This window comes from Caenorhabditis briggsae (genome assembly GCF_000004555.2).
Source record: "Caenorhabditis briggsae complete genome, chrI, whole genome shotgun sequence".
Lineage (NCBI taxonomy): Eukaryota > Metazoa > Nematoda > Chromadorea > Rhabditida > Rhabditidae > Caenorhabditis > Caenorhabditis briggsae.
This window is the reverse complement of record NC_013489.2, coordinates 8,720,525-8,741,554: the sequence shown is the minus strand read 5'-3', so window position 1 is coordinate 8,741,554 and position 21,030 is coordinate 8,720,525. Positions and strand designations below refer to the sequence as shown.

Sequence of the window (21,030 nt, the reverse complement as noted above, 5' to 3'; positions counted from 1 at the left end):
GCATGCAGTGAAAAGCAGCCTAACATGTTCGCTTCTGCAAGTTCCGATCGTAATGTTTGTATCTGGGATGCTAGACAGAGCAAGCCAACTCATCGAATTACGAATAAAGGTGAATATCTAAATGAATACAATTAACGAAGAAACTATCTGTTCCAGTTGGAAACTTCTTCGTATCTTGGTCACCCTGCGATGAATACTTGATTTTTCTGGATAAGGATAATCGTGTCAATACAGTAGATGTCAGGAACTATAAAGTAGTTAATGTAAGATTTTATAGGCCGGTTTCGTCAAAAACCGCTATAGTTTACAGACACACGACATGAAGGTATTCTCTCATGAAGTGATCTTCCACCCCCTCTCTAACCATGTTTTTGTGGCCGAATCAGGAGGAAGAGTCGAAGTTCTGAAATTCGTCGGCGGCGCTCTAGAACCAGCTACCGTAATCCAGCACATTCACATCAAGTTGACTGCTTGGCTCTTTCGATTTCCAAAGACGGACAAAAACTTGCTGTTGGAGCATCCGATGCATCGTGTTCAGTATGGGACCTTGATGAACTGATTTGTGAGAAAGTCATTCCAAGGTGAGTCGATAATAAAAACTGTGATTGCAAGCATAACTTTCAGACACGACTACGGGATCAGGACAGTTTCGTTTTCATGTAATGGTCAACTACTAGCATCTGGCTCTGAAGATCACTCCATTGATATTGCCTACGTACCAGACGGATCCAGATGCTACGAAATCAAGCATACGGGTGAAACTTATTCAGTTGCATGGCATCCGAACTCTCTCCTTTTGGCCTATACAGCATCAGATGGGATGGACAACAGAGAGTCGGCATTTGTCAAAACTTTCGGGCACAGTACTGTTTGATATCTCACGACATTTTTAAATTAATTCTATTTTAAAATATTTGAATACAAAAAATCTTCATCTAAATTTTAAAAGCTTTATTCCAATTCAAAGAGAACAAAAATTAAAAAAAAAAAACAAATTTTATTGCATGGAATCAATGAAAAATGGTCAGCAGTAACAGTAAAAGACGAAGAGGTTACAAGAAAGTGGATTTAAAAAACATGCTCAAAATTAACGGGTGAAAGTCCGAACTGTTCTGAAAATTGTCCCATTTGGGTGCCGTCCGTCTGTTGAAAGTCGACGAATTCCACCGGCTCGGGTTCTTTGACGTGCTTTCTTCTTCGGTTTTTATAAGTCTCAAGATAAAAGAGATGAATAAATATATTTATGTTAAAGAACTAACCGAGTCGTGGACAAACTATGATAGACGTCTCGCCATCAACTGTACGAAGGGAAGTGGGTTTTAGATCATGCCTATAACGAAATGTTTGATTTCAAAGACAAAGGCGCCTTTTGAGAAATAAGACAGAACTATTCGAAAAAAGTTGATACGTTTTCGTTTTGGTATGGACAAAAATTCAACTTGATAGATGCTTTCAGAACGTTAAAAAACTAACATTAGTCGCTAGATTTTCTCGATTACGACCATAATGAAATTTTGGACGTCTCGTTGGAATCGAGGAAAATTGGACATCCTCTCCTCTCTAGTGTTTCCTAACTCCGCTGACAAACTGAAAAGGTTACTTATGATTAGTACATAAGCTGGTAACGCAGCGTTTTCTCTTTCAAGGTCATCGTAACTGAAGTGGGCGTACTGAGACTTCGGCGGATAACCAAACGCACTCAGGCAAAATTCTAGGACAAATGTTAGGCAATGACTCTTTGACTACACCACTCTTTGACTACACCTACTCTTTGACTCCACATTCTCTTTGACTACAAAGCCTCTTTGACTACATTTATCTCTTTGACTACACAAAAAGAACTATAAAACGAAAAAGTGTAGTCAAAGAGACTTTGTTGTCAAAGAGACAAATGTAGTCAAAGAGACATTGTAGTCAAAGAGAATCTGGAGTCAAAGAGCAGGTGTAGTCAAAGAGTGGTGTAGTCAAAGAGTAATTGCCCAAATGGTTATTGGCAATAGAATCTTTGAACTAACCTTTAATAAAACATAGAACATCTCTTGGTAAGTCTTGTAGGTCGTCATTTTTCTTGTTTCTTCCATGATGGGAACGTATGGCGAATTTTTGATGAACCTTTTCACCGTCAAAGATCTGCAAACTGATGGAAATTAGGTCATTAATCATAAAAATCGGTAAACCTGTGAAAGCACATGTTTAATCAGCAAAGAAATCGCACGTCGCGGATCAGCAGGAATAGATCCTATTTCTTGTGTTGACACAACTTCTTGGATCTGAAATAGATGAAATGCATTTGAAGTTCGGATTCTGAGCAACAAGAAGACTTCTCACTTTGAATGGATATGTTCCTGTGAAAACTCTGGTGACGTGAACGAAGTTAGGTGAAGCGGATAACGAGGCAGGAGCTTTAGGAGTTTTTACAGCTGTGGAACGCGTTGCGGAACGGTTCTGGCGAAGCTGGAGAATTTTCATCTGAACAGTAAATTATGAAAAGTGTTACTGTTCTGACGACTTACATAAAATATCTGACCGTAATGAAACACTTGTGACGAGAGATTCCCAAGACATGTTCCATCGGAGAGAGTATGCAGTTCAAAAGCAGACAACGATTTAGCCGATTCCTGGAAATTGTTATTGTGCCTCACTGAAGGCTGCATTTTCAATACGTTGTAAATTTTTTCGTCAAATCTACCACTCTGTTTGTACTTCAGAATCACTAATCCACATTTTCCTATGTCGATCACACTTTCATTGATACAATTCAGCAAATTGTCTGGAAAAAAAATTATAGGTGAAATGAAAACAAGGTGGAAACATTACTGAGCATTGGCGCAGTTTCGTCAATCCTAAATAGTGATGTAATCAATTTCATTGCGATGAAGTGCAACTTGATTTGAAAAAACATCGGTACATCCGATTTGAACATTATAGAAACCTGTCAAGACACGATAGCCCCTGCATAAAACTATAAAACTCGCGACTCTGGTTGATGTAGACGTAGTCGGAGAACGGGCCCATCGGTGTGGTTGTTGTGGGTGGACGGAACGCTGTTGACGAATTGGAGCTGCTGCAAAGTGATCGAGCCACTTGTTGGTTTATTTACATGAAAAGCAGAGGCTCGGTCCACTCATTATTAACCTCTCTGACTAAAAATTGAAGATCTACCTTTTTCTTTTTCATCTTCGTAATCAGTGTACTCAACGTGATCAGCTCTCCTCATGGTTTGCCTTCCCATTCGCATTTTTTCATCTTCAACTCGCTTTGCAACATTGACTCCTTTCTTCGCTGGAGAATTACTCGTCCATGTAGGGAAATTAATCGTGTTTACTAGTCCGTCTGTAACATACGATATATATTTCTGTATAACAGAATTCTGTTAACATGATTCGTACTTTCTTTTCGGCATTATCAGATATTTTGTATTTTATTCAATAAGAATAAAGCTGATTTGATATATGTTCTTTGAATATTTACTTCTCCAACGAAAAACCGAATTTGAGTGAAAAACAACTCGCAGCAAACCGTGGCGAAAAACAGCGCTTATCGTTTGGAGACACTGCGGACATAAAATGTGTCCGCCGTTTCTCTAAACTTCTCAGTTCCTCGCCGTTTCTCCGTTTTAGTTTGCTGAGCGACACTCTGCTATCCCGGTCGCGCGGTGTTTAGCACACTTCCGTTCGGACAAATGGCGTTTATCCGCCGTTTCTCCACCACGGTATGTTGAGTATACCGTAAACACTCTAAATGGCAGCAATGGCACAACTGATACAAAGCCAAGGGGCTCAGTGATTTAGAGATTAAGGGGCACACAGTTCTGGATCAATTGATTTCAAAAGGTCTCATAACTTTGTCCAGGCTGAAACAAATTTTTTCAGACAATTGTTTTCTAGTGAAACAAGTTATGAGCTAAAGAATACATAATTACAAAAAAGATTATTGAACAAAAAATCGTTTAATAACAGTTCCTCTGAATTTTTGAAGTGCCAACACCAAGTACAAACATCTTGCAAGATATCTTGGTCAAGAATCAAAAATGGAATATTCGTCTCTGGAATATGTATTTGACAAGACTATCCAAGCTCAAAATAATAACTACAGTACTCACATCTTCTTATACCATGTATCGGAATTGTCGTTGAAATCAATTAGTCCGCAAGAAGCAATTCCGCGTTTTCCATTGATTACAACTACACGGCAACTACCCATAGAGTCTTGGAATATCGAGTGTACTCCATTCTTATAACAAGTTAATCAGGGTAATTTGGATAGTAGACGACGAGCATCTAAGTCGTCTTTTTTGCGATTTGATTCATATCTCATTGCTCACCCCGTAGTCAAAATTTCTTTGAAAATCCATCCAGGTTCATTGGAACTGCATGATATTTCAGATGGATCTCCACATTCAGTTAGATTGCATCCAAAGCTATATCGACGATGAAACCGAAAGCACGATTGATCTGAAACCAAAGACAATATTATTCTGAAGATATGCTGAAGATTTTCACTCCAGTGGAACCCGAATTTGGCAGTAATCAATCCACATGGCGCGTTTTGTTTGTCTGAAATCGAGAAAAACACTTTTTGAAAAAAAGGGAAACTAACTACTTTTGAAGAAAGTCAAGTTGAAGAAGTTTTCTTGATAAATTCGTTTTCCATCGTATTTGTCTCGATTTATATAGGCAGTGTTGAAAACAAAACAAATGAATATCAGAATGAAAACTGGAATATATGAACGATTCTGTAAAAAAAACATAATTTTTATGAGAGCCAGAACTTTCGGTCTAACCCATAATATCTTCCACCATTTCTTATTGCATGAACTCGATTGTTTAGAATGTTTCTCTTCGTCTTTCTTTCCATTTTTATTATTCTGTTACAAAAATTAGAGATGTGGAAGAGAAGTGGCCGCGGCCGAAAGTCCCATAACGACAGCTACCGTAACCTGAAAATACTTATTTTCCGGATTTATTTTCTCGTTTTTGACTAGTTCTTCGTCGGGAGGAAGATCAGTCGAGTTTTTTGTTTGTTTTCTTCAAAAGAAGTCGAAAAAAAAATAATATTTTCATTGTGAAAAACTTACCGAAAACGAGCGACAATCGAGAAAACAAATCCAGAAAATAAATATATTTTTGGGTTACGGTAGCTGTCGTTTTTGGACCTTCAGCCACGGCCACCTGCGTTTCTCTTCCACTTACTTTTACATCATCTTTCTCTTTAGATTTCTTTACTTTTTCAATTTTTCAACCTCATTGGACGAGGTCAAGACTTGATTTCTGTTCACTTCTGCCATCCTAAAAATCTTGAAGACATTTTTTTTCTCATTGAAGAGTCAGATATGTGGAATCAGGTGGATTGAAAGCCAATACGTGGACAGCAATCGACACTAGAAGCCAGGCATTGCTGGGACCCTCCCAATTACCTCCCAAAATTAAAAACATGGTCAAATCTTCTAAGAAAGTGAAAAATGAGGCGGTGAGACAATCTAAAATGTGATGAAAAACCCTTCTTGTTTTAACAGACACAAAATCCTGATACAAAAATTAACTTTGATTCCTCAATGTTTGTTGCAATGCTAGAATCTTCTTGTCGTATTCAGTTATCAACTGCTCTTCATTTCTTCCGGAAAACGTTTGCAAGCGGGCAGGATACTTCGAGTGTTATGATCAAAGAACAGTATTATTCGAGAATTGTAAGCTACAAATATTCTCCGGATTAGAAGAAAATAACAGAGTTTCAGAAAAATGGGGTTTTGAATGCACTCCGTAGTCACATTCTAGATATCGATGGAGAGGTGAACGCAGTGTGGATTATCACAAATATGTGCTGTATTAATCAAGAAGTTACTCATCTCTTCGTTCAATCGGTATACTTTTTAGGGTGACAGTTTTCGCAGAGGTCCCTCTTTTCAGAACGTCATCGACACACTCACACAACTCGTTCGTTCTGCCAACCATCGTCTTTTGAATCAAACCATTTGGGCACTGGCAAACATCGCTGCAGATTGTCCATCCTGTAAAATGATGTGTCGGAAACCGAAACTTCTGAAAGTATAATTTCCCTTCTGATTAATTACATAATGCAGGAATCTCTTTTAGGCTCTTTCAAAACTGTTGCAAACTCCACAATTACTCGATGAAACTGAATATCGTCATCTGATTTGGTGCATCAATAATATTCTTTCTGGTGGAAGAGCAACGATGACCTCTCCTGTTGCCCGCTCTTTGATTCGCGGTTTTTCCAACATACTTTTGGATACAGAGAAAGTTCAGAAAATGAAATGTGGTCCAATGATTTTGTGGACTATGGCTAATTTGGTGGACAGTACACATGATACTACTAGGGTTAGATTGAAACCTGTTTTCAGCAAAATCTGATATTCTTCCAGATTGATATGCTTCTATCACAACCGCTTCTCATCGAACATGTTCTCATGCTTTTCCTGGATGAAAACGAGAAACCATGTCATACTGCGGCTCTCCGTCTACTTGGAAATATTGTTGTGGGGAATGACGCTCAAACCGATCAACTTCTAGAATACCCCCACTTCAGAACTGTCATGGTAAATATTCTAAATCCTCGATTGCTACTATTTTGACTTTTAGAACATTGCTATGTCGTGTGCTGAGTTTAATAGTGAAGCTGCATGGATCGTCTCGAATATTGTTGCTGGTTCTCCGCGTCATGTGGATTTCGGTGAGTTCTGAGATCAAGAGACCATTTTTCAGATCAACATAAATTTTTGATTTTTTTTTCTAGTTTTGGAAAAGCCAGAGCATTTCTACTCGTGGCTGTTAGCTGGAATCAACTCAAAAGAGGAACGAATGAGAAAGGTGTTTCTATCTCTCTAAACTTTTAACTTTGAGCCCAATTATCTCGATTACTGTAGAAGATGTATGAAATTTGTCAACTGACAATGTATTTGTAATATAATGATGAATAATTCATCAGTTGACAAATTTTGATGTCTTTCTTAGCAATCTAGATAACTGAGCTCAAGGTTAAAAGTTTGGGTGGGCTTCTATTAGAGGAGATACGGTAACCTTTCGTAACATTTCCGTTTTTTAGGAATCGTTATGGATTGTTGGTAATCTTCTGGCAACTGCTGACCAATTTCAACGAACACTTCTCGTCACTCTCGGAGTCACGCATCATTTACCCGCACTTCTGGAGTGGAACGATATCCGATTGAGAGAGAAGGCAGCTACAACTGCTGCCGAGTTGCTCAGAGAGAACACATGGCAGTACAAGTTGTATCAGGATCTCAACATCATTGAATGCATCGAAGCTGCAGGACAACGGGTAATTTATTCAGGTTTATATCCTTCTCAAAATATTTCTTTCAGTTCTCAACCCAAAAAGCGGAACTTCAAATGTTGATGAACGATCTGGAGCCACCGAAACGTCCAAAGAACGAAGATCCGGATTGTCGAGTAATCTGTTATAGTTCTTTGCCCTGATTATTTTTAATTCATTTATTTAGCTCGATAAAAATAGAAATTTGAAATAAGAACAGAGCCATTGAGAACACAACAAAAAATTAAAGAAAAAACAATAGAGAATACGGTTCCGCGAGAAAATAAAGTTTTTGAAAAACATTTAAAAAAAGGAAAAAAAAGAAGAAAGTTGGAGAGGGGGAAAGAATCAGTAACCTACTTAACCGTAACGGCATGGCACTGGGGAGAGAGAAAGAGACCTGTGAAGAGGAAGTGCAAAAAGTACAAAACAGATCGAGAAAGAAGAGAGGGGTTTTCTAATCAAATGAAGAGATAGAGTGAAGGGTGAATAGCTAGGTTGGGCAGTCCTAGAAATTCATTTTCAAAACTAACTAACCATTGACAGAAAACATAAAACAACAGCACACTAGAGAGAGAGTTTTTGAGCAACGAGCAAGATTGGTGACACGTGGGAGGCATGGAAAAAGGGAAAAGTTAAAAAGGTTAACAGCTTGAAAGTCCAAAAATAGATAAAGCCAAAAATTAAAACATTGGAAAGAGAAGAGGGAAGAGGTTATGGTGGTGGATGAATTAGTTGTTCAAGATGAGGGAGTTGATGATGCTGACAGTCTTGGCAGATGACTTTCCTTGAACGAAAGTATCGTGATCTCCTTCGACGACATGAACCTGGAAATCAAATGTTCAGAATTTTAATTTTCGATCTTTTATCTTACATCAGAATCATCCGAAACCTGGCTGATTCCATAATCTCTTCCAACGTCCTCCTCACGGGCGGCTCCTTGCTCAGCTCTGATCAGTGTGATGTGTCCTCGGAACTTTCTCTCTGGCTTGTACCTGAAATTTCAGATATGCAGAATGTACTAGAAATTCTTGAAACTTACTTGTCAGCCATGAGGAACTTGGAGTGCATTGCCATGCAAGCGAATGCAACAGTCTCTGGGGACTTGAAGAGTCCAGTTGTCATGACAGTGTCCACGACCTTTTGCACACGAGCCTTGAATCCTGGTTGTTGAAGAAGCTCAACACGGAACTTCTTGTAGTCCACATTGGCGAAACGGAGAGTCATGGCACACATGATCTCAGATTCGAAGAGTGGATTGTTGACAAGGGTGTCTCCAGTAACTCCGAAGGCCATACGGTAGACCTGTAATATAAATTGTTGGAATTTTCTTCTTTACTACTCGAAAAAGAAACTAACGTTACGGTAGGTCTGCATGTAAAGATGGGATCCGTCGAGAAGGACCAACTTCTCAACAGCGTCTTGTCCGTCAGATTGTTGAAGCATGCAAGCCATCTCGAATCCAATGCAGGCTCCGTAGGAGTATCCGACGAGTCTGTATGGTCCGGTTGGCTGAACCTTCTTCATTTCACGGATGTAGTACTTGGCAACATCCTCAATGGAAGTTTGAGGAACGTTCTTGGTGGCTTGGAAGCAGTAAACTGGGAACTCGCACTTGGACATGACCTTTTTCAATGGAGTAGCAATTCCTTCGATCGAGTGGACGAAGAAAGTGATTGGTCCTTCTTCAGCCTTGTTAGCCTTGACGATAACATCTTGTGGGTCCAAGTCATTAACGTCGACTCTCATCTTGAACAGTTGGTTCATTTGCTTCTCGAGCATCTCGACAGTGTTCAACTCAGCATCACGTTCTCCGTCCTTCTTCATCTCCAATTCGTTGACTTGGAGAGCAGTTCCACCAGTTCCTCCTTGCTCAGCGAGTTGTTGAAGCTTGTTGAGGGTAAGAGTACGGATGTCCTTCATGGAAAGAACAATGTCGTAGTCTCTCTCGAGAGCCTGCTTGATCTCCACTCCCATCAAAGAATCGAGTCCCAAATCTCCGAGATTGGCATCAGGATTCAATTGAGAGATGTCGTTGACTCCGAGAATGTGAGCGATGGTTTGCATCAAGTTTCCGCCACCAGCACTCTTCTTGGCTCCCATATCAGCCTTGATGTAGGAAGACACGATTGGATGGTTCCAGGACAAGAAGTTATCAAGGGAAGACAAGCAAGATGGCATTCTTTGTGGAAGAGTTCCTCCGACGACGGTGTTGTTGTCTCCCATGTTCTCCAGAATGACTCCGACGTCTCCAATGGCTCCCCATTGAATGGCGATTCCTGGAAATCCATCAGCACGACGTTGGTCAATCATTCTCTCCATGCAAGAGTTGGACCATCCGTAGTTGGTCTGACCAGCATTTCCACGGCCAGAAGTGATGGAAGAGAAAACGACAAACCTGAAAATAAATTTATGAAATAACACTTTTTTTAATTGGCTCAAAAATTAAACTTACCACTTGAGATGCTCCTTGACAGTGTCTTCACGAGTGGCATAATCCAAGTTGATGGTTCCGTAGTACTTGGCTTCGGCAGCATCCTTGAAGTTTTGAATGTTCTGGTTCTCGAACAAACAATCACGGAGAACCATAGCCAAATGGAAGACTCCTCCCACTGGTCCCATTGCGGTACATTGCTTGACAAGCTCAACAGCATCCGACTTCTTGGCAATGTTCAAAGTCGATACAAGAATGGAAACTCCAGTTCGTCTCCAGAAGTGAACACATCTCGCTTGGTATCCAGTACGGATTCCTGTTCTTGAAGTGAGCACAAGCTTGCGAGCTCCACGGTTGATAAGCCATTGAGCCAACTCGAGTCCGAATCCTCCGAGTCCTCCGGTGATCAGGTAGGTGTGTTGTGGATGGCAGAGTGTACGGCAGATGGCACGAACGGAGATTCTTGATGGTGGGCAGACCTTTGTAGTCTCTTCTTGTCGAATCTCCATGATGACCTTTCCGATGTGCTTTCCGGCAGACATGAAACGGAAAGCCTCCTCAGCCTTGTCAGCTGGGAAGGAATGAGAATGGAGTGGCTTGACAACTCCGCTCTTGATTCCTTGCTCCAAAAGTCTAGCGATCTCCTTCCATTCTTCCAAATCTCCAACAGTTGGGTCCATGATCGAATCGAGAAGGATTCCGTGGACAGAGACGTTGTCAAGGAGCTTAGCCATTCCGAGGGACGAGTTCTGGGACAAGTCGACCTTTCCGATTTCAAGGAAGCGTCCGTGGCGTGCCAAACATCTGAGAGAAGCTTGGAGCATTTCGTTGGCAAGAGAGTTGAGAACGATGTTAACTCCACGTCCCTTGGTGTGTTGACGGATGTGGAGTTCGAAGTCAGCGGAACGAGAGTTGGCGAAATGATGCTCCTTGAGTTGTGGGAACAGCTTCTTCAAGAACTCTCTCTTCTCGGTGGATCCGACAGTAGTGAAGACTTCACATCCAGCAGCCAAAGCGATAGCAATAGCAGCTTGTCCGACTCCTCCAGCACCTCCGTGGATAAGAACTTTGTCTCCCTTCTTCATCATTCCACGTCTAACCAAAGCATAGTAAGCAGTAGTGTAAACAACTGGAACAGTTGAAGCTTCAGCAAGAGTCCAGTCACTTGGAACCTCCCAAGCGTAGTCTCTGTCAACCATGACAGTTGTGGCAAGAGCCTGAGCTGGAAGAATTCCCATCAGACGAGTTCCATCCTTGAGACGTCCAGAGAACTCCATTCCGAGGAGGCATTCACGATCAGCAAAGTTTCCTGGGATGGCATCTGGTGGAAGACGTCCGTAGGCCAACATGATGTCACGGAAGTTGATTGGAGCATAGTAGACAGAGCACAGCTCTTGAGATGACTTGGTCTTGGCCATCGAGTCGAAGTATTGGTTTGGAGACTCGAACCAGGTGAGGGAAGAGACATCTCCACGGGTGAGGGTGTTGATGAAAGCATGCTCGCAGTCCTTGTAGACGTGAGCATCCTCATCCTTGACAACGATGTGACGCATTGATCCCCATTGTCCATCCATATAGTCGTTAGCATGCATATCCAGATCAATAATCTTCTTGGTCTCCTCGTCTCCGATGTTCCAGACTGGTGGTCCATCACGGATAGCCTTGGTAGCAGACATGTCAAAAGCGGAACGGAATCTGTTTGACTTCAGATTCTCTTCGACGAAGCAAAGAGCAAGTCCGACGATTCCATTGTTGCGACACTTGTTACTGACAAGCCAGATGGTCTTGGCATCAGGCTCGTTCAATCTCTCTTCGACGGTCTTCTGGAGTGGCTCGATCCAAGAGAACTCCTTAATGTCATCGACATCGATGAATGCTGGATCACGTGGAACTGAAGCAATGCGACGGACAGCATATGTGGTTGTCATGAGAGCTGGATCGGATTGGTAGTTGCAGATCTTGAATCCAGTGGTCTCGAACATCTTGAGAAGTTGCTCGTGAGTGAAGAATTGACCGTATTGACGATTCGCGTCTCCAGCCAAATCGGTTCCGAGAAGAGCTTCGATGGCAAGAGCGATTTCGTACTGAGCAGTGACTTCAACAACCAAGAGGAATCCATCGTCACGGATCAAATTCTTGCATGCTTCGATAAAAGCGATTGGATCGGCCTTCTTGTTGAGGACCTTGTCCAAAAGAACGTAGTCCATATTCTTGAGTTCTCCGTGTCCAGTGAAAGCTTCATCCAGAACGATCTTCTGCTTCTTTGCTCCAACGATCTCGAGAGTGCTCTCATCCAAATGATCAACAGTAGCTCCGACGCACGTGTAGTCAACTTCCAAAAGTGGATGAGATGAGTTGGCTTCGATGCAATGACGGATTTGATCGGTGGAAACCAAGTCAACGGCAGCCATCTTGGCATGATGTCCAGCAGAATTTTCGATGCAAATGTCTTGAAGACTCTTGACGATACGATCATTGAGAACAGCTCCAGCCCAGAGACGATCCAACTCAAAGATTCCACGGACACTCTTCAGTTTTCCGATGACTTGATCCTCGAAATCTTCAGAGTCTTGAATCTTGAACATCTCGGTGAAGTGTGGAAGGACAGTGCACTTTCCATCATGCATGAATCGGGTAACCGTATCATCCAACACGACATCAGAAAGCGATGACTTGAGAGCTGGGAGAGCCTTCTCGATCAATGCTCCATTCTTCAACTTCTTCAAAAGTCCAGCACTCTTCCAAGCGGAGAATCCATTGAAAAGGGTTTGTTTGATGACGGAAGTGTAGTCCTTGAGAGTAGCAGCCGTCTCATTATGCTGTTTGAGACAGTTGGTATCGAAGTGTGGAACGAAGAACACCTTCTCGTGGTAGAGTTGTCCAGAAACTTGAATTCTTCTGGCAACGGAATGTGCATTAAGATCACAGCACTCAACTCCTCCAGCAATACATCCATTGGTGGAATGGTCGTTTCTCAATTCGACGACTTGAATTCCATCTCTCTCAACAACATGCTCCAAATGCTTGTTTGGATCGATACGGAGATGACGGACACGAGTTGGGAGACGAAGAGTGTCAGATCTTTCAGCAAGAAGAGCGGTTTGGAGGAGGGAGTCCAAGAAGGTGACCCAGTTTCCGGTCCAATACAAATATCCACGTTCTCCAGAGTTGCAAGTCTTGTAGATTCCACGGAAAGCCTGTCCGTACTCGTACCCTCTGAGAAGGAACTCCTTGTAGGCATCCTCAGTGTCCAGTTCGATACGGTCAGCAATCTCAGAAGTGCGAATGTCCTCCAACTTTCCATAGTAGAATGGTTGGTTGTCTTCTGGAACGTAGATTCTTCCGGAAGCAGCAACTTGCTCATCGGAAATGATCTCGAAGTATCCGTTTCCTGGCGTCAGGACAACATCCAATTTGACTGTAAATTAGAAAATTAGAATTAATTGATAGTTAGGAGTTTTTACTTGGCTTGGTGACAATCGTAGCGGAGTAGACATTGATGTTCTCAAAGACAACTGGAGTCTTTTGGAAGTCCAAACTCTTCAGCTTGCACAAAGTTTTCCAGGCGAGAACCATGTGTCCAGTGAATGGATAAAGAACACGTCCATCGATGACATGGTCAAGAAGGTAAGCCTCCTGAAAAGTTGATTGGATAATACTTCATACACTAATAAAATGATACGTACCTTTGAATCAGCAGCGAATGGATCGATGTTGTAGGTGGCTGATGCTGGAATAGAACCACCTCCACCAGCAACCATATGACGTCCATCAATGGTTTGCCAGTCTTGAGAATGATCCCATTGCCACATTGGACCAATCATTGGAGTTCCCTTTGGAACAACTCCCTTGTATTGACCTCCTGGGTAGAGCTCCGAAATTTGAATGTTGACACCAGCTTGGTAGATCTTTCCAAGGGATCCCAAGAATCCTTCAAGTTCATTGTCGTTTTCGGACTTTGGCTTGTTCATGAGTCCGACATTGGTGACGGTCTTCTGAAGAGAACGGCGAAGAATGGCTTGCATCAACGAGTGTGGAGCCATTTCGATAGTGACGGCGTTGGCTGGGATCTTCTGAAGAGCCTCGTAGAACAAGACTGGAGAGCAGGCGTTGTGAACGTGGTACTCAGCAGAACAAGTAGCAGCCAAATCAGATTCCCAGTCTTCTTCTGGAATGGAAGTAGAGATCCACTTGGAAGATCTTGGCTTTGGTTCTGGAACGGCGGTTCTCATAGACTCAATCATCTCATCCTTGACAGCAAGCATGGCTGGAGAGTGGAAAGGAATTCCGGAAGTGTCGACAACCTTGGCGAAGATCTCCTTCTCCTTGAGTTGAGCACAGAACGAAGCAACTCCTTCAGCATCTCCAGAGATGGTTACAGAGTCAGCTCCGTTGTGGCAAGCAGCAACGACTCCTGGTGGAGCCTGAGCCTTCACTTCCTCCCAAGTGAGACCGACAGCAGCCATAGCTCCCTTGATCTCGGTGTGCTTCATGATGGTTGTACCACGATGATAAGCCAATCTCATGGTTTGTTCACGAGTGATTCCTCCATCAGCATATCCGCATCCCATTTCTCCGGTCGAGTGTCCGATGATTCCATCTGGAGAGACTCCGAGAGCAGTAAGCGTATCAGTCAATGCAATTTGGATAGCAGTGATGGCGAGCATGCAATTCATAGTGTTGTTCGAATATTGCTCTGGATCTGGATTGCAAAGCATTCCGTAGACATCGAGTCCGAACTCCTCAAGGGTCTTGCTGGAAGCGCGAAGAGATTCATCATACATTGGAATCTTCATGAGCTCGATAGCCATTCCTGGCCATTGAGATCCCATTCCAGAGTAGATGAAATAGATTGGACGTGGCTCGGTGATTGGAACCTTGGTGATGTTCTTCAATGCAGCCTGGTTGTTCTCTCTATCCAAAAGCATGAATCCACGGAATGGAAGAAGGTTGGCTGGCATATTGGCTTGGTTGGCCAACAAGGATTGAAGATAGAGATCATCCTTGTTAGCTTCGATTTCTCCGAAGATCTTCTCAACCGACTCTTGAGTTCTTCCACAGTATCTGAAAACATTGACTTGAGTTGTTATGAAACAAGAAGTGAACTTACGTCACGATCTTTGTGAATGGATGTTGAGTGATGGCTGGAGCAACATGGTCAGCAGCCTTCAAGATGACGTGGGTGTTGGATCCTCCGAATCCGAAAGAGTTAACACCAATGATACCTCCTGGAAGAGGTGTTGGTTCCGTGACAACCTTCAAACGCCCGTCGACAAGTCCCGGAATGTACTGATTTGGAGTGTTGTAGTGCAAATTTGGTGGAATCATTTGACGCTCAATGGAGAGGAGAATCTTGGTGAGAGACATGACTCCAGATGCTGGTTCAGCGTGTCCCATGTTGGATTTAACTGATCCAATCAACAGAGAATCGGAACGGCTGGAGCAGAAAACTTGGCAGATGGCATTGGCTTCCTGTGGATCTCCGACCTTGGTTCCGGTTCCGTGAGATTCAACGTAGTAAACTGAGTTTGGATCAACTCCAGCCTCAGAATACACTTCTTGCAACAACTGCGCTTGTCTTTCTCCTGATGGGAAGGTGATGCCCTGCTCCTTGTATCCTAAAAAAGAGCTTGTTTTGAGTTTTGAACTAAAACACCAACGAACCATCAGTGTTAGACTTCGCGTGAAGTACAGTTGCATAAATTCTTTGCGCCTTCTTTTTACGTTGAATGAAGATGGCGGCGACTCCTTCAGTACGGCAATAACCGTCTCCAGAATCATCGAATGAACGGCAGCTTCCCTTATCCGTGAGCATGCCCAATCTCAAGAATTGGAGAGCTGCAGTTGGAGTCAATGTAAGATGAGCTCCGGCGACAATAGCGGCGTCGCATTGACCCTGTCTGATCGAGTCGATGGCAAGTTGGAGTGCCAAAAGTGAAGATGAGCAAGCGGTGTCCACCGAGAACGATGGTCCTTGCAAGTCGAATGTGTATGAGATTCGGTTTGAGAACATGGAACGCACGCAACCCGTCAACGTGTAGCCCGTTACCGATTCGGGGTCTTGTGTGAGCGCTCCGGATGTTTCTGAAGCTGAGCATCCGACGAATACTCCTGTCTTTGATCCGCGGAGATCAATGGGATTTATGCCTGAAAATTTTTGGATAGAGCTTCAGAAATCAAATAGTTGGAATTTCTTCGCTTCAGATGAAATGCTCCCTTCGAATATTTGACTCTTCTTTTAATTCATCCCGTTGATTGGCGGATTTATATTTTCGTTCTAATCATCTACTAGGCCCAGAATCCAAGATGACATCTAAAAAGGTACATCGAGTTCTCGGAAAAAATTTGGTTTAAAGGGTACATGGGATCTTGGACCTATGATTTTCAGCAAAAAGCGAAATAGTCTACATGTACCACAAAACTCCATGAGCCCTTGGAACCAATGTGCCCTAAGAACTAGATATACCCTTTTTCGATATACCCTTGAATGCTGGACCCATCTATCATCACAGTTTGAACTCTCCCTATTCTTCGCATCTCAGAATCCGAAACCCGGCGATTTGCACTTTAACCGATTCCTAATTTCTGTCATGTTATCTTTTCTCCCTTTTCAATTGTTTGACTTGTTCAATATTCGTCTAAATCATAAAAGTGGAACATCCTACTTGTACGGGGTCAGTAGTGCGCGCGCATGACGGTCTCAAGGTTACCACTGCCAGGTACATCGGGAGAGAGACACAGTTTTCCGATTTCCGTCTCCGTCCCGAAGAGTGGGATAAAGTGAGAGATAGAGAGGAACATACCCGCATCAACCATTGCCTCCCACGAAGCTTCAAGTAGAATCCGAACTTGTGGATCCATGAAATTTGCTTGTTTTGGTGTAACTGAAAAGAAGCCCGCATCAAATTTCTTCAATTCCTTCAGTTTTCCGTGTCGTTTTGGAAGATCATAGAAGCCTGGAGGCCATCTGAGATCGTCTTCGGTTACCAAGTCTTCTCCGGCAAGAAGCAAATCTCCGAACTCTTTTACGTTATCGCATCTGAAAAGGAATTTTCTGGAATTTTAGGAATCTTAAAAATCAAGGTATACCTTGGAAATCGGCCCGAGACTCCCGAGATAACGATATCGTCCTGCTTCTGCCACCAGTTAGTTGATTCCATGTTGTCCGAAGACTGAAAATACTCAGTTTAGGGGTGATTTTTGGGGAATTCGGAGTTCTTAGAAGGTGAAGAACGTTGGGAACGTATTGATTGTCTCCTCTAACTATATACAGAAAACATTCTTGGATGAGGCGTGTACTCGGAAAAACGACAAAGGGAAGAGGTAAACGAAGAATGAGAAGAAGAATAAGAAGGCGTCGGCCGACCGGACGAAGACATTTAAGAAAAGAAGAAGAAGAGAAGCGAAGACGATGCGGATGCGAGCGCGCGGTAGAGATGGTAAAAGATAAAAAAGAAGAAGGGACGAGAACCGTCTCGAGATGATGGCGACCGATCCTTTTTCTTGCCTATTAGGTTCTACGACACCGCGACAACCAACCTTTTCTAATTTTAGGACATGTCAGAAAAGAAGAAGAAGACGTGGGTAGGAGGAGGTGGAATCTAAATGCAAGATTCTCTGATTACGGTGGCAGTAAAAGACAGAGGCTAGTGCAAACTTGAAGTGGTACATCCTACTGCTAAAGAGCAATTAGACTTTTGAGTGAATCAGAAAAACAATTTGGTGATCATCTAAATGGAAAAAAAGAAAACTGGCTAAACATCTGATTCATGGACGACCCTTTGACGAAGAATCCAGGAGCATATGTCTCTGATGATCCTTGGGAACATCGCGCCATTTGTTGTTTGCCATCTTTTAAAGTTTTTCCTCTTCTTATATATCCTCCTTTTAAAATCATCATATGACTAGAATCATCATATGAATATGAGTTATCTGAGAAATCCAGAATTGCGAAAAGGATGACAATACACACTGAATACCGGATTCCTTCTTTCCATCTTTGTTATCAAGAAAAATCGGCTATGCCCATTAAGATAGAATCGGGTGATCCAAAAAGTCGAGACCCGTGTCATTTCAAACGGAAAAAACGGAGAGAGGAGAACTCGGAGAAAGGTCGAGATGAGGTGAAAAGATTATCGATAGGGAGAGGGATGGATCCTTTTTGCAGATGATGATGCCCCCGTCCCTGAGTTGTCGTCCGTGTCAAGGAAAACGAGAAAAAGAAGAAAGAAGTAACTGTGTGATTTAATCTCAAGGTACTGTATCTCTGATCATTTGTCGATAAGCCCTCAACGTCTCGGCAAAAGTATGAGATGAAAAAAGTTGCGGAGAGGGAGTAATGGGATGGAAAAGAGCGGAGAAGAAGATGTTTTGTGGGAGATAAGCGATTGAAAAAGAAGGAGAACAAAGTTTGCTGAGAATGACCGCATTCTTTCCATCCGCCGTGTCTTTTAAGCCTTTCAGGAGAGCGGCTCTGTCAATGTGGGCGGAGCGGAGGAGCACTGTCGAGAGATTTGGAGACACAGAGAGACGAAATTCTGGAAGAAGGCTTACCTGAGAATTATCAGAAATACGTTCCCAAGTTCCACTAGAATCGGACGATCCTTCACCAGTGTTATCCATCGTTCGATCTCTGAAAATTGGAATTTTGTTTGGAATCGTTTTAAAGGGAAGAAAGGAGAATAAGAAGAAGAATACTGAGAAAAACAGTAACCAAGGTACAGTAGTTTTTGAAAGAAGAGAAGAGAACGATGTTCTCCAATTGTCCAGCTGATGTGAAATGGACAAAAAACACAAACTCATTCAGTGACATCATAGAGGTCAAAAAAGAGGACAACCGGTTTTCTGCCTCCACCCAATGAAGAGGTCGGTTTCAGATGGAATCTCTCCAGTCATACGGATGCGACTGACTCAGAAAAAAGCTGTTTAGTTGAAGAATACTTGACTACTAGTTGGGGGTACCGGAATAAATGAAGACTCGTCAAATAAGTCTCTCTCGGGGGGTTTTTCAACCATTTTTGGGGCTACATAAGAAACAAGTGAGAGGTGACGGAATAGACTAGATGAATGTGTGGAAGAAGTGGGCGGCCGAATCGTCAGGGTTTTCGACAATGTCCTATCCGAGAGAAGAGCGCACAGTCATAAAATGAGAGAAGCGACCTTGGGACATGATCGCATCGATGTAAACGGCGGTGGCCGAAGCCAAGAGGAGAGGAGGTCAGAACCTACTTATTATCCCTCCTCCCGATCGCCGCTTGTGTTCGTTGAAAGTTGCATTCGTGGACCCATATCTCTCTAGGTTTGCAGTTTTTGCAGTTCACGTGATTTCCAAATGAGAAGTACTACTGGCTCATTTTAAAGAACATGGGGAGAGAGAAGAAGGCGTCGTTACTGAATCCGTTCAAAGTACTTTTTCACTCCGCCACAAAGGTGTCAACCTTTTAGATGTACTCTGCAAAGCGTGACCCAATTTGTGAAGCAAGGCGTACGTCGCCAGCGATGGAATGATATCTTCTTGTGATTGGGATAACGTTTACTAGCACTGGTCTTTGGCTGGTACAAAAACCTGGGTTTTGCATGAAAAAGTGCATCTGATCGCAGTGATTTTGCAACATGACCTTTATCACAAACAGAGAGTTTCACACTGATTTCTGATTTTTTCTGTGCTTTTGCAAAACCGAAGGTCTTCAAGAAAAAGTACAGATTTGAGATAGAACTAATGGTTTTGGAATTTTTAACTATCGTAAACTCTCTAATAGAAGGCCATCCAAACTGCGCAACTTTGAGCTCCTATATCTCAGTTCATGTGAAAGTTATAAAAAAATTCTCAAGTGCTATAATATTGGTAATATTATGATAAATAGTTTTGTCAATTGACAAAATTTTGTCTCTCAGAGGAACCGAGGTAATGCAGCTCAAAGTGGACGGTTTTCGCAGGCTTCCATCAGAGGAAATACGTTAAATGTTTTGCATCAAAACTCTTTGAGGCGAGGATCTAACTAAGGCCTAAGTTACGGATTTTATTCTACGACTGATCTGCAATCAGCCTAATCAAACTCTTCAGAATTCGGAGCCTCTCAGCGGCAAATATGAATTAATGAGGTCTACGTTCAACTTTCGAACAGTCAATTTTTCAAATGCGCTCTCTCTTTTTTGATACCTCTCTAAATATCTAGCATAACGTTTCGAAGTTTTCTGTTGCTATTCACAAAGGTGCCTTGCTGAAAATATCTGGAATTCTCGGCATATCAAATTCAAATTTTTAGGCTGATGCGTTCCTCATACTGTAAAAAAGAGGGAATAAAAGAGAAGACAATCGAATGATTCACCATCGGAATTTAATCTATTTGAGCAAAAGAATGGTAGGCGGTATGCCATTCAATCTACTCTGAGAGCACAAAATTGATTGAAAATCGTTTTGCGTGGGATGTCTCCCGAACTGAAAAAAAAAGAAGTTTCAGATGAATAATAGAAACAAAATAAAAGGAAGAAGGCTACGTCTACGTCGTTTTTTTTACTGTAACTTTTAAATCAAAACTACCACCTACAAGATGTAATTACATCAGTTTTTGGTTGATTCTGGTTTCTGTCATCAACTAAAAATGCCTGGTTTGACCGATACGACAAACCACCCAAGGGTTAAAAAATTACTGATTTTAGCGGTGTGGTTGGGAGAGAATAAAAGTGAAAAAAGAAGAAAGTAATAGTACAGAGCCGTCAAAAACAATTACAGTAATTCAGTTTGAACCTTCTTCTTCTTCTCTTTCCTGTCAATGGCATGATACTGAAATGTTTTTTGCAATTTGTAGTTTGACAAGTTACAAGATAGGACGTCATCAAAATAATGGAATGATTGTGATCTATTCCTTCCGAATTGTTCAACAGTACAATTCAACAAACAGTTGATAACGACTGATGACGTCGTCGTCGTTTTTTTGATGATGTTTGGAATTCTCATCATTCCAAAAAATCATTTATTCTTTTTCGTATTCTGAACATATATAGTTTCCTACATGTTAATAGATGGAGATTCCAATCTATGAAACTTTCCAACTCGTTTCTTTTTCATTCAGATTCTGGAGGGCGATAAGAGTTTTCTAGAAGGAGAAATGAAAAGGAAAAATCTAGTACATGTGAATCGAACCATTTTGGTTGACTGGTTTGATATAGTATTTAGGGTTTTATCGAAATTTGGAATGGGACTATGAAGGATTGTAAAGGGTAAATCAGAAAACATGAAATTGATTCAAGTAAATTCAGTCCCAAAACTATTCTCATAATTTCAAAATTGTAAGATTGTTTATCTT

General features: G+C 42.1%; 5 protein-coding genes across 5 annotated transcripts; 2 read left to right on the top strand and 3 right to left on the bottom strand.

Annotated features, from left to right (window-relative positions):
• Positions 1-24: 24 nt before the first annotated feature.
• Positions 25-559, top strand: Cbr-thoc-3.1 (the record flags this gene model as incomplete). The annotated part of the gene is made up of 3 exons (XM_002639640.2): positions 25-109; positions 157-263; positions 311-559. 3 exons carry the CDS (start codon positions 25-27, stop codon positions 557-559), a joined length of 441 nt encoding a protein of 146 aa, XP_002639686.2.
• A 509-nt stretch (positions 560-1,068) lies between these two features.
• On the bottom strand, positions 1,069-3,238 carry CBG25279 (the record flags this gene model as incomplete). The annotated part of the gene is made up of 8 exons (XM_045238977.1): positions 1,069-1,112; positions 2,016-2,130; positions 2,178-2,270; positions 2,329-2,469; positions 2,514-2,770; positions 2,818-2,932; positions 2,964-3,064; positions 3,163-3,238. 8 exons carry the CDS (start codon positions 3,236-3,238, stop codon positions 1,069-1,071), a joined length of 942 nt encoding a protein of 313 aa, XP_045099288.1.
• Positions 3,239-4,498: 1,260 nt separating this feature from the next.
• On the bottom strand, positions 4,499-4,802 carry CBG25280 (the record flags this gene model as incomplete). The annotated part of the gene is made up of 3 exons (XM_045238973.1): positions 4,499-4,556; positions 4,603-4,735; positions 4,784-4,802. The coding sequence occupies 3 exons, from the start codon at positions 4,800-4,802 to the stop codon at positions 4,499-4,501; spliced, it is 210 nt and encodes a 69-aa protein (XP_045099289.1).
• Positions 4,803-5,433: 631 nt separating this feature from the next.
• On the top strand, positions 5,434-7,454 carry CBG12407 (the record flags this gene model as incomplete). Its single annotated transcript, XM_002639641.2, has 10 exons — positions 5,434-5,469; positions 5,516-5,686; positions 5,735-5,860; positions 5,907-6,044; positions 6,093-6,338; positions 6,383-6,556; positions 6,600-6,690; positions 6,754-6,827; positions 7,063-7,296; positions 7,341-7,454. 10 exons carry the CDS (start codon positions 5,434-5,436, stop codon positions 7,452-7,454), a joined length of 1,404 nt encoding a protein of 467 aa, XP_002639687.2.
• A 567-nt stretch (positions 7,455-8,021) lies between these two features.
• Positions 8,022-18,346, bottom strand: Cbr-fasn-1 (the record flags this gene model as incomplete). Its single annotated transcript, XM_045238961.1, has 14 exons — positions 8,022-8,117; positions 8,165-8,285; positions 8,333-8,595; positions 8,650-9,688; positions 9,746-13,142; positions 13,189-13,360; positions 13,411-14,788; positions 14,835-15,342; positions 15,389-15,871; positions 16,438-16,763; positions 16,814-16,896; positions 17,024-17,198; positions 17,890-17,909; positions 18,212-18,346. The coding sequence occupies 14 exons, from the start codon at positions 18,344-18,346 to the stop codon at positions 8,022-8,024; spliced, it is 8,196 nt and encodes a 2,731-aa protein (XP_045094858.1).
• Positions 18,347-21,030: the final 2,684 nt, after the last annotated feature.